The sequence below is a fragment of the Haemaphysalis longicornis genome, unplaced genomic scaffold, assembly GCF_048455015.1.
Source record: "Haemaphysalis longicornis isolate Haplotype H1 unplaced genomic scaffold, Haemaphysalis longicornis Haplotype H1 scaffold_1, whole genome shotgun sequence".
Classification (NCBI taxonomy): domain Eukaryota; kingdom Metazoa; phylum Arthropoda; class Arachnida; order Ixodida; family Ixodidae; genus Haemaphysalis; species Haemaphysalis longicornis.
The window spans coordinates 41,242,927-41,256,042 of record NW_027526203.1 but is presented as its reverse complement, the minus strand read 5'-3'; the positions used below and the strand labels follow the sequence as shown (position 1 = coordinate 41,256,042).

The 13,116-nt window shown below is 45.9% G+C and overlaps 1 protein-coding gene across 1 annotated transcript in view; it reads left to right on the top strand.

Annotated features, from left to right (window-relative positions):
• LOC144176020 (tachykinin-like peptides receptor 86C) overlaps positions 1 to 13,116 on the top strand; it is an 833,985-nt gene that overhangs the window by 268,056 nt on the left and 552,813 nt on the right. The window contains exon 3 of the mRNA XM_077705128.1: positions 2,276 to 2,279. Coding sequence (XP_077561254.1) covers positions 2,276 to 2,279 — 4 coding nt within the window. The remainder of the gene's footprint in view (positions 1 to 2,275; positions 2,280 to 13,116) is intronic.

Here is a 13,116-nt window from a genome sequence, read left to right as displayed (position 1 = left end):
TTCAACCAAAACGTTTTCTTTATTCGCGAATACCAATAGCAAACCATGCCCCTCAGAAGGCAGAAAACGAAAAAACGGTACAATATGCCGGGATGCGACCTCGCGACTTACAAAGAGCGAGCGCGAGGCGTTAGTCTACTGCGCCACGGAACAACGGCAAACGTGCGGAAATAACCTCTATACTGTGCTTCAAAGCTCATCTGAGACTCCGACTTCGCGCTCCGGGAATAGTGATCGCCGCGCTTTTGTTTTACGATTTCCGCTAAAACTTCGGTCGGTATTGATTCCTTATTTTTTTTTTTACTGAGAGTCTTGTGCTCCCGCCATACTCATCCCAGATGACTGGTACATGGCATCTGGTTGGGCAGACCGGTCTCCTGGGTTCTCTTTCGGCCGGATTCTTTCTCACGGGGGGTGGTTTCCGAAAAAACATTATGCTCACCTGAATGAAAATGGTTGGAATCCTCACTGCCAACATTGTTGGTAGGGTGCGGGGGTCAATTTAGTGGAGGTTGGGGCTGCCTGAAGCGCCAGCACTACCGACCAAAGTCCCACCTGCCGAATTGCGCGGACAGGGTGAACGCATCGTCACCCACTCGGGACACGCAAGATGAAACGCGCTCCCTGTACGGCTGCGCAAAGGGCGACGTGCAGTTGAGCACTAGCCTCCAGCGAAGGACCCAGTGTGCGCGCACTACTACCCGGACAACTGACGCCTCCGCGGGGTTGTAGTGTACAATACAGATAACCATCCAGGCCGGAGTGTTCAGGGCCGAGTAAAACAACTTCCGAACTCACGCATATTCATCGACAACTGGTCCCGTGGAACATTCCCCCGATCGGAGACCTCCGCCCAATTGCTCACCGGGGTCCCGGATGGGGTAGAGGTCAGCCGTAACACAGTTCGTGAACAGGACGCGTGGTTGGGTAAGTCAAGTCCATGGCCACCCTAGCTAGGCCGGAGTGGTTTTCAAATCCGGGATTACCCGCACCCCGGGTATGTGGTGGTCGGACACCGGGCTGAGCTGGCCCCGCGTTCCTGACACTATGGAATTCCATTTGCCACCACACGGCCTCGTAGGCCAGTTGCCACGCACCCCTTTAGCCACCGGACTCGTAAGTACCGGCGTTGCCCGTGGGATACCACATGGAGGACGGTTCGGGCAGGGGGGAGTGTGCGTCACCTCCTACTCCTACCCCCGGAGCAGAAGGTCAATGATTCTGGTCCTATGATAAACCTTCCGTAACGCCTGTTCTGCTCTTAACTGAGCTTATATTTTCTACAAACTTTGCGGATCGCACAGGAACATACTGCTTGCAACTCTGGGAAACGAATTGTTGCCAAAGCGAACGGCCGAAGCGTCGTAAGCCGAAATACGGATTACATTAGGGCTAGTGTGAGTTGTATGAACTTCCTGCACCTTAATATGTTCATTACACTCTAGGAACTAACAGAAGAGAGTCGCATTAATTACAGCACAAATGCTCTCGGGGCGCATGCAGTTTTCGCTTATCGATCGTTGCCAGACGACCGTTGGGCCGATCCGATTTCCCGGCGCTTTCGGTCAGCGAGCCAGTCACACCACGGGGACTTGCGATCGGCCGACGTGTTCGTGTCTCCGTGGGCGTCATATGACAATTGGCGCTTTGCGGACTTAGAAGTCTTATACGCCGTCGTACCGTCGTCATGTCGGCCTAGCGAACGTGCGTTAACGAGAAGCGTGGTAATAGAGTAAAAAAGATAAATATGGACGAACGCGATAGCGTTGCGCGTGCTGCCGGGAGCGGAGGGCTAATTAACTTAGGATGCCACCTTGAGCAATGGACGCTGAGCAGACGACACTTCTCTTCGCCGGAAGTGAGAGGAAAAGTCGTCCAATTGCAAGATTTCTGCCTCGTGACGCGCATGGGGGACTCGATGGCGTTCACACGAGAAGATGGCGGAGCCAAAAACACGCAGGAAAGGCTGGAAACGCGGCAATAAATTTTGGAGCGAAATTGTGAACTTTCCGCTGCAAGTGAAAATGTTATACTTGGCGATGATTACGTCGCCCATCCAAGCTAACGATTGACTTAGTTCGTTGAGTATGCTCAAAACGCCCTTCAGGGCCCTTTTAAATAACCATGAGTACAAGACACGTAAACGCAAAATGTAAATGCAAGACATAGACCTCGGCGAAGAAACATTTCAAAGGTACGCTGAAGTGATTTATTAACATTGCGGGATTACTTGAGCCCACTGTAGTCTGGAGTGCCTAGCCAGTGTTTCGACCAGCTTTGTTGCTTTTACGCTCCTTTGTTTATTAGAAAAAGCAATTTGAAAGTGCTGTCCTCCTTTATGCATCCTTGTTGCCGATTTTCTACGACGTTTCGCATGACATTTACTTCAGACAGCTTGGCGTGAGACTGCGGGCTTAAGAGCTTCTTAAACTCATTAAATAAACTTGGAATTTACCTAAGCAGTGGTTTGAGGTAAACTAGGCACCTTTACAACAAAAAAGTTAAGGCTGCACGTGTTTGTGATTTATTGAGATAAAATTTCAGTGAACATCCATCAAACAACGGTATTTAACCGTATCTAACAATCGTCTCTAACAACTGCATCTAACCGTACTTAACCGTATCTAGCCGTATCTAACAACTGCACAAACGAAAAACCATATTTCACTCATGTGCGCTCAATGTTGGAGTACGCATATCTTTGCTGCGATCAGTCCACCAAAACGCTGGTCGATACACTCAAAACCTGCAGAATATGGCGGTGCGGTTTGTTTTAGGTAAATTGGACCGTCAACTTAGTGTGAGAGAAAGCAAAAGTAAAATTAAAAGGCAATAAAGATACCACACAAAACCTCAGGTTGATATTCTTTCATATCTGTCATTTGAAAAGTGGAATCGATAAGGAGACGCACATAAAAGAGCTATTCTACATATCCAAAAGTTGGACCACAATCTTGAAGTACATAAATTAACTTTCCTTTAAACTGATTCCTTGCTGAATTCATATTTGCTGAGATCAATACGAGAGTGAAAACATCTTTCACGCATGATTGTATATATTGTTTCTAATGACGATTTTCACCGGGCTTTGTAGAATTATTTTGTTGTTTGGGCTCAGATTTGACGCTTCATTTTATGTATCCCCCAGCTATATTACGTGAAAGGCGAAGCAGGTATCACATAACTAAATAAATAGAGAGCTGGTGAAAGTGCCTTTTTTTTAGCATCCTTCAGCAACTCGGAATAGCGGAATGCAAAAATTGCTCTCCGGAGTGTCAATTGCAGTAAGAAAAAAGGACTAACACGCAGCCATTGACAATGCTGAAAGTGCGAAAGCGTGGCTATTAGAACGGTGGAGTGCAAAGCATGGCGGGCGCTGTTTTCGAGGAGCGTGCGTGAAAGGCCACGTTACAATCTAAAGCTGTATGAAGGTATGTATACATAGGGCCAAGCCGCAAGTTCACCCCTAGGGGTTTAGAACTTTACGAATTCAAACTCGAGCAACGAAATATTGATTGTTTCATTCATTGCAGTATCCAAGGTTTTCTGTATGCATACTGAGGGGGGCGGTGTCAAAACTGCACACGACGAAAAGGCACGCGACAGAACAGCACCAACATAACAGCACGGCGTCAAAACGGCACGCGGCAAAACAGAATATGTACAGTTGTGAGATGCAAAGCATCTCTTGCTCGGGGCTATGTCCGGCGTCCGTCCGTTGTCCGCACCTCTCCCCCTACACTATAAAAAAAGAAAATGTTAGCGGCGCCCGATGTCGATCCCACGATTCTCTGGCCGGAACGGGAGGTACGCGGTGCTCTTCCGAATACGCTACAAATCCGGGACACGAACAAGTGCTACGAACGCGCCTTATGTCCTTGACTCATTACAACTACGTCCAGAAGCTAGTGATACAACGAAGGCAGGCGAAGCTGAACGTGAACAGAAACGACCAACTGAAAACTTTAGAGGAGGATGTTGAATTTCCCGTTGGAAAGCTGTGGCGGGAAGCGCCACGTGCCTTGCAGCTCAACCAGCCCGTCCGCAGCGCCTCTGATGCTGATTGTGGCAGGATGCCCCTAGGGATTGGCCAACCAAAGAATCAATCACGAGATAGCTTCACGTTCAACCCCTGTCGTCATCTTCGCGTAGGGGCACCGATGAAGAAGGAGAAGAATACAAAGCTGCGAAGAGGAGGGCGTGTACGTTGCTCTCGCCCCGTCCGCAGCACCTCTGATAATGATTGTGGCAGGATGGCCCTAGGGATTGGCCAACTAAAGAATCCATCACGAGATAGCTTCGCGTTCAACCACCGTCGTCATCTTCCCGTAAGGGAACCGCCGAAGAAGAAGAAGGAGAAGACAAAGCTGTGAAGAGGAGGGCGTGTACATTGCTCTGAGCCGGTGCACCAATGTCAACAACCTTTACCTCACCAACGCTGACGGACACTACCGATTATACCACAGAAACGACAACATCGACAATAACATGATGGACGAGTTTCGGCTCTTCGAGAACACCGCCTACTCACCGTAATACAACAGTACTTGCGTGCCTTTGCCACGGGTGTGGACCCGGACGCGGAATTCCCACTGGCGCTAGTAAACACCAGATCACTCAACATAACGGCAACACAATGGAACCACACGGAACCGTCACGATGCTTCGCATCCTCATCAAGGTTCCCCACGGGAAGATGTATTTTTTTACCATTTTTCTTAGAAAGGAATTGTATACTCGATCGGGTGGCGACATAGGCGTCGAAAAGTGCACGTATGGTTCCCCGTCGCTCTGTGCATCGAACGCAGTAAGTGCCGTTTTAAAGCTCATTCCAGTATAATTTTTGGTTCAGTGTCTCCTAAGCTCCAAAGGACTCCATGCAGCAAAGTGGACTGTGGCTGTTTCAGCGACAGAAGATCTACGACCGGTAGCACAAAGCGACCACGCATAAGCCTTACCTAGCGGGGTAGGCCTAGCTACGAGTACGGCTGCCCTACCGCAGTGCCGCCAAGATGGCGGCCGCCCCGATGACGGTGCCCATGGATTTCAGCTCGCCAGCCGCGACTCACTTCCTGACACGCAGCGAATTTAAAGAACGGCAAAAGAAACAAAAGATTACCGCACGGTCTATGAAAAGAAGACAACCACCGATGAAGAAATGAATGAGCAACGCGATGAAGATTCTACTGATGACGGACCTTGGCAGGACGCGCACTCCCGCCGCCACCGGCGATCCCAGCAGACCTGCCAAAATGTAGATGCGGAACGCACAAAGCTTGAACGGACAACAGTCCTCATCCGCACGAAAGATAACAAAGGAATTTTTAATTTTCTCTTGTAACAAAAGGAAGTACAAAACACTCGTGGTTACGTTTTTCCACGTTCACATACTCGGTCCGTCCGTTACATTGCAGGACGACATCTCTCCTTGCTATTAACAAAGCAGATACGAAATGAGTGAAAAACTAACATTGCATGAACACGAATGCAAATGACGTACACTTCCTGGTACATAAATTGTGCACTGAGAGGACAGCCTGTGTCCTGGGAGGGGGGGGGGGGACTACTCCCCCACCCCAAGTACCAGCTCCCTTTACACTTGACGTTTCATTTACTCGGGTATTCCTTGCTACATACGCAACTACAAAACATTCAAATGCAAAAACAAATACAAAAGAAACCGACCATTGATTTGTTGACTGTACCGCATACACTTATTTGGCCCACCTTCCCATTTGGGGCCACAAGACTTATTGAATACTCAGAACAAGACCTCTGTTTAAAGAATGCAATTGGAACTACCTTTGGCAATAGCAACACAATCACGCGGTTTACATGCGCACCACATGGCTTACACCTGTAAAAACGCAAGCACGCGGCTTACATTTGCGAGCCCGCTCACTTTGTAGTAGAGTGAGGCGCCAAGTGCACAGGTGCGGGAGGAAAGTCTCCCCGCTCGAGGCGCTTGCGCCTTTTAAAAGCCTCCCCTTATGTTCCCGTAAACTTGACCCGTACGTTATTGGAGTGCAACTCAAGTGCACTCACTTTTATGAGCTTCCCGTTATTTTCCTGAAATGTAGCCCATGTATTGGAACTGCCATCCGAAAGGTCACGCTCCATGAGTTGATTCAAACCACAGCACCAGACGCCAAGGTAACGGACTACGCAATATGTAAAACCAACCACCAGTCGAACACTGTAACACTGACCCCGTACGACTAGCTTCACGCCGACAACTTGTGCAATGTAAGCGCCCTCCAAGTTACTAGCGGGAAACTATTTGCAGTCGAAAGTTTTCGTATTTATGGCCATAATGTTTCTAGAGGCGTCATCATAATAGAGCCTAATAATACCAACCATGAACTTCGTAGTGTGCTGCGATTGGAAACTGCTAATGGGTTGAGGCAAGGCAGATGGGCAAAAGCGGAAGGGCGCTCCTTACATTTGGTTCGCCTGTACTGCCGTAGCGAATCAAATACTACAGCGAATTATGCAAGTTTACTCTACATCAGTGTTGCGGAATGGGCGTCCCCATTCCATTCCAATTCCATTCCAAGGAAATAGAACTTTTCTTGATTCCAGTCTTTTTAATTCCTCGGAATGACAGAAGTTAGCTCATTTCTATTCCTGGAATTGACAAGAAGTTCAATTCCATTCCTTAAATTCCTCAACGTAAAAACTACCTAGGGTGCTCTATCGAGTTGGAGAGGAACGCAACATGAATCTGATGTTATCATACTGGTAGAACACTGCAAAAGTATGCAAAATGTGTCGCTTGTCATCGAAGTTTAGAGGTGGTAGCAGGTTGGTTACACATCTCGTGCAGAAATACCCAATGCAAAAAATTAGCGCCCCTTCCTAACGAAAGCAGAGAGAAGCGCGAAAGTTAAAAGTGCGTCCAACTTTCTCTGAAAGTGCGTCTAACCGATCGTCAAATCATCAGAGACCCAAACCGCAAGCGAAGAACGAACCCAAGCAACGATTTTTTGTGCACTAAGTAAATGCAGCTACGAACGATCAAAATGCACATCGTTACGTGGTTTATGAGATAAGGGATTACTATTGTACTCCTTCATGATCGATGAATGTGTTGTCTTATTTAGAACCGTTCGTTTATGCGATTTTTAAGTTAGTATTTTGACACAATACAAGCACAGTTTCTGAGCGAGAGCGAGAGAGAGACTAAATCTGTGGCCCCCGGTTTCACGCACGCGCCGTGTGTGCAGAGACCTTGTCAGAGCTTTTCGGTCGCGCAACCAGTCTAAAGGGTAATGAATTAAGTTTCCCGACCGAGTGCGATCTACCCCACTAAAAAAGCTGTAGCTTTAAAAAGGGGCAGTGTCACACTGCTCCTTTTTGCATAATAAGAACAGGTATCCAACTACTTAATATAGTATTCGCCTGTTAGCAAGTTATAACTGTTTGCTTTTGCGGGACGCGAGGTGAAGTAGCTATTACGTTCAAATCAAATCAAATGAAGTTTATTATTTCAACAAAAGAATACAGGGGGTTACGTTTTGCAGACGAGGGTCCCAAAGTCCAGGGACTGCGACGGGACCCTTGATAAGTAAATTCAACGAGTTCAGTCAATATGCAGGGTAGCAGCGGAGGTGAATGCAACAAATAAAACACTCTTTAAATGTAATTTATACAAAACGACTAAAAATTGATAAAGAAAACGCCAATAACATATACAAAAAACGTTGCAAGGGTACAGACGTTCAGTGAATGTCAGCTAAACAAACAAATAAACAAAATTCATCGGCCGAGATGAACGATACAAAATGATACAAAGGAAGAACACCGATAAAAAGAACAGCCAACAGTCGGGTAATTGGCAGCAAAAAAAAAAAAGAAAAACAGCAAGACAACAAAAACGAAAGAAAAGAAACCAAGAAAAGGGAGGGGGGGGGGGGGGTAACCATACAGTTAACACGGTTTGGGCAAGCGCGGGGAAAGAATCGGAACAATGCAAATCATAGTGCCACTTATGATAACAACAGGACGCAAAATACAGAGCAACGCGCTCGTGTGCTGAAGATTGCTACATTAAAAGGAACTTTTTAACAGATCTTTCAAAAAAGGACAAGTGCGTAGCGGATTTGACAGTAGGTGGTAAGGAATTCCAGAATGAAACAGCAGCGAAGTGTGACGTTTGCTTTCCGTAATTAGAATTAACAAGAGGCAATAGAAGATTTCGATTAAAGGCAAACCTGGTGGAGTTGGGGTTAAGCAGGAAGGGTGAATCAATAAAACTAATTGGCAAATGAGCACTAATCAACTTGAAAAACAGAAGTGATAAATTATAATGGAACATTTTCTCTACGCATAAGATGTTATGTTCATGTAACAGAGCCGACGCTTTTGAGTGAAAAGGGCTAGAGGTGATAATACGTATAGCTTGATTTTGAAGATATTGAATGGATGACAGGTGACATTGGTAGGTGTTGCCCCATGCGGCGATTCCATAACTAATGTGACTGTGAATAAAAGCAAAATATAGAGACATTAGTGCATTAAATGAAAAAAATAGTCGTGCTTTTATGAGAGCGCGAATACCGAATGCACATTTTTTTCTTTAATTGGTTGATGTGTGAAGCGAATTTAAGGTTACTATCGAGTATTACACCCAAAAATGTAACGCCTTCGCAAACAGTAATTTGATGAGGACCAATTGTCAGACTCGGTGGATTAGGCAGATGTTTATGGCTAAAATGAAAAAAGCATATAATAAGTTTTAGCAGGATTAATTATAAGGCAGTTATCCTTACACCAGTTCATTACACTAGCTAGCGAGTCGTTTAATTTTCATGTGACAGAGACTAGGGATTCGCCCGAACATGATATGGTAGTGTCGTCGGCATATAAGACACAATGATTGGAAGACAGAATGTTGGGAAGATCGTTAACGTATAGTATAAAAAGTAGTGGTCCGAGAAATGAGCCCTGAGGCACACCTTGGTTGACTGTTTTAGTCTCTGAAAGAAAGCTGTTAGTACAAACTGTATAAGTTCTATTCAACAAATAATTCTTCAGGAAGCATAAGGCTGGGCCAGTTACACCGTAAGATTCAAGTTTATTAAATAAAATGCGGTGGTTAATAGTATCAAAGGCTTTAGTAAAGTCCAAGAACACCGAACCAGCAATAAGACCACGATCGATTGATTGCTTAACAAAATCAGTTAATGAAAGTAGGGCCAAAGTGGTTGAACTGCCAGGACGGAAGCCAAACTGGCAAGGCTTAAGAATGTTAAATTTTGTTATGTAGCTAGATAACGGCTTTACAAACAGCCTTTCAATAATCTTGCTTATAGTAGAAAGAATTGATATCGGACGATAATTGGTAATTAAAAGTTTGTCTCCTTTTTTAAAAACTGGAACAATTTTTGCTCGTTTAAGAACGTTGGGAAAACAGCCAGTTCTGAAGATAAGGTTAGTTATATTGCTGATACTTTTAAATATGCAATTAGCAACCAGTTTTAGATGACGGGCACTTATTTCATCTAAACCAGAGCTGCAGTTTTTGAGGTTGCCGATCGTCAAATAAACTTCATGTGGAGTGACAGAACCGAGAAAAAAAGAGTGGGGTAAACGTGGCATGTTAGGTTGCGACGTGCCAGTTGTATCGTTTGAGGAAAAGGAGAAGTAATTACTGAAAGCGTTGGCAATTTGGGAAGGCTCTTGATAGATGATGCCTTTCAAATTTATTCTTGAAACTGGAGTAGACGACAATGGTTTATTTAGGAAATTATCTATTAGTTGCCATTGCTTCTTAGGGTTATTCTTATTAATGGTAAATTCTTTATCATCATAACGCCTTTTCGCTTGCTTCAGTAGACTCGTAAAAACAGTGCAGTAGGTTTTATAGCGAAGTTTTAAGGTGGCATTGAATGGTTGTCTTTTTGTCTTTTTGTATAGATTATCCTTTTTCCTTAGGCTCGTAAGTAATGCACTAGACATCCAGGGGTTACACGGATGTTTGTATTTCTTTTTACAATGAACGGTTTCAGTGCAATCCGAGACCGCCTTCAGAAACAGTGTGGTGAATGTATCCAACGCTGCCTCAGGATCAGTTATCGAATTGATCGTGGACCAATTAGTAGAAGAAATGGCATTAATAAATTTCTCTTGCTGAAAGCGTGTGGTCACATAAGTGTCATGACGTGTAATAGCATTGAAAGGGACAAAGATGGGGTAGTGATCAGTAATATCTACACTGATAACACCAGAAGCAGGTGATGGATCGACGTTAGTTAGAGAATGATCTAATAATGAATTTCTGAAATTGCTACATCTTGTTTGAGCATTTATGAGTGATTCTAGGCCGTAGCCCGAAAAACAGTCAGTGTAAGCAAGATATGAACTGGAGTTGTTATCGAGCAAATTGATATTGAGATCACCTACAAGCAACACATTCTTGTTTTCAGATGATATGGTATCTAGAATGTTACTAAGGGCGGTTGTAAATTCTGCAACAGACGATGACGGGGAGCGATAGATAGAGCCAACAATAGGGTTCTTGTTGTTCTGCGCAAAGAAAGACTGTCGAGCCTCAATCCATACCGACTCACAGTTAGCAGTCGTTATCGCTAAGTCGTGCCTACGCGTGTACGTGATGTCAGGTGAAATAAAAATTGCCGCACCGCCATGGCAACTGGATGTACGGTGACAATATTCTGCAGCGTAAGTAGGAAAATTGTACAAATCTCTATCGGCACTGCAAAGCCAAGTTTCTGAAATGCAAATGAACGGAAAGGAATGGTCAAGCGATGTGATAAAATTGAAAATGGCATCGTAATTTTTCAGCAAGCTGCGGGCATTAAAATGTATCAACGAACGATGGTGGTCATTTAGGGAGGATTTGAATTGATCCGGGGATAGTAACGACGTGTAAGTAGGAGAGCGCAGTCGCGCGTGAAGATGATGGTGTCGGACGTGGTGATTACAAAAAACGCGCAGGTCGGATTCTGATGCGATTCTATAAACCTTGCTGTCGCCAGTCTTGCGGGCTTTGATCTGGCAGTTATCTGTCCACAGGAATTCCCAGTTGTGCTCCTTTTTCAGGGCGAGAGCTTGAGCGAACAGTTTTTTGTTGTCGACAGTTAAATGGTCATTGACAAAGACCGGAGAGTGATTTTCACCGGAAAATCCAATCTGATTCGTGCTGAGACGGGACTTAGGTGCTTTGCAAACAAACTCGTTCTTTTTTTCCCGGCAGCAAAAACGCGCAATGATATTCTTTCCAGCCGATTTTGTAGGAACGCGATGCACAACATCGATGTCCGTAGGCAATACAGGACACTCGATGGTCTTTCCTACTGTTTTCAAGATGGCAGCACAGTCTTCTTTCTCGGTTACTGGGACACCTTTAATCTCTACATTATTCATGCGAGAATATTGCTCCAGGTCGGCAACTTTCTTTTCTAGGGCGGCGTTGCGAGCCACTAGTGCTTTATTGGAGGCCAACAGCTCTTCTTGCTTTTCCTTCATTTCGTCAAACAGGTCGCTCATGACTTGCACACTCTTTTTCAACGAAACAGTTTCACCAAGTTCGTTCTCTTTTAGCTTGTTATTAATAGAGGATACAAGGCTTTCAACTAAACTTTCTAGTTTTCCGTTAAGTGAGGATTCTAGGTGCTCAACCTTCTTGGCAAGTTCCTCGTTTGTAACCATGATCTACAACAAGACACAGGAACAAAAGAAGAAACACTGTGGCAACGGATGCGGCTAAGTTCTGAGTTCAGACAAGTGCAACTGCACAACTAACCTGCAAGGACGGGGTGTTCTGCTTAGTGGCGGGTTGAAAGCCGCAACCGCTGCCAAATGATGTCTTGATGCTCGGGTCAGTCCTTTTTATACTGCGGAAGCGCTGGTTGCGCAGCCGCAGAGGTTGAGGGGGTCACGTGGTGAGGCGGAGAGCTGGAGATACCGCTTTTTCCGTTTTCTTGCACAGTCTCGGGCCTGCTATCTTGCTATGTACATTGCGTGCCGTCATACCAGCGTAATTAGTATGCTGTGGATAACTGATTGATTGTAGGGTATAACGCGCCGACGCAACGCAGGCGATGAGGCGCGCCGTAGTGGAGGGCTCCGTATTAATTTCGACCACCCGGGGATCTTTAACGTGCCCCAAAATCTCGTACACACGGGCGTTCTTGCTTTTCGACTCCAGCAGAAAAGCGGCCGCCGCGGCCGGGAATCGAGCCCGCGACCTCGTGCTCAACAGCGCAACGCTGCTGTGGATAACTCACAGTCATGTCGCGCGGAGCTTGCTCACGTGTGCACGCTTTCAAAGTGCTTACTTGAATTATTTCAAGTGAATTTACAGCCTTGAGCACTAATGCTACTGTACCAATGCGAGAGACGGGAGGGCAGCTGCACAGAAGACCGTTACCAGTTCTTGCAATCACCGTACGAAAGTCGCGACTGCTTCCACGTTCACCTCCACTGCGCTTGTTTATTGTCCTTGAACTACCTCAGACCAGTGCGCTCAAAACGGGACATTATTTATGACCCCCTCATTTAAAGGGAGCGAACCACACCGTGATGGTATCCATGAAAGCGGAACGAATATGCACGAGGACCTCATCAAAATTTTGAAATGAGATCTTCCTACCTAAATAGTGGCGATGCTCCAACTTTCAAGCCGACGACTAAGGCTTCAGTAATCAGGTATGTTGTACCCAGGCGCAAAGGGCACGGGCACAGAAGGACAACAACCAAACCATGAATAAGTTTGGTATGACTGGAGGAGAGGGCCGCCCATTGCTTTAGAAGCAAACCACGCTGTCGCACTGCTGAGAGCTGGCAAAGCACTCGCAAATAGGGGCGCTATTGGAGCCGCAACTATTGCAAAGAAACGCCTTTCGGCAGCTGTGTGTTCTGCATTGCCTTATAGCACGAGGACGCGGGTTCGATTCCTGGCCGCGGTGACCGCTTTTCTGGTGGAGGCAAAAAGCAAAAACGCACGCGTGTGTACGAGATTTCGGAACACGTTGAAGATCCCAAGGTGGTCAAAATTAATCCGGAGCCCTCCGTTACGGCGCGCCTCATCGCTGCGTTCCGTCAGCGCGTTAAACCTGACGATCGATCAATCAATCAATCAATCAATCAATC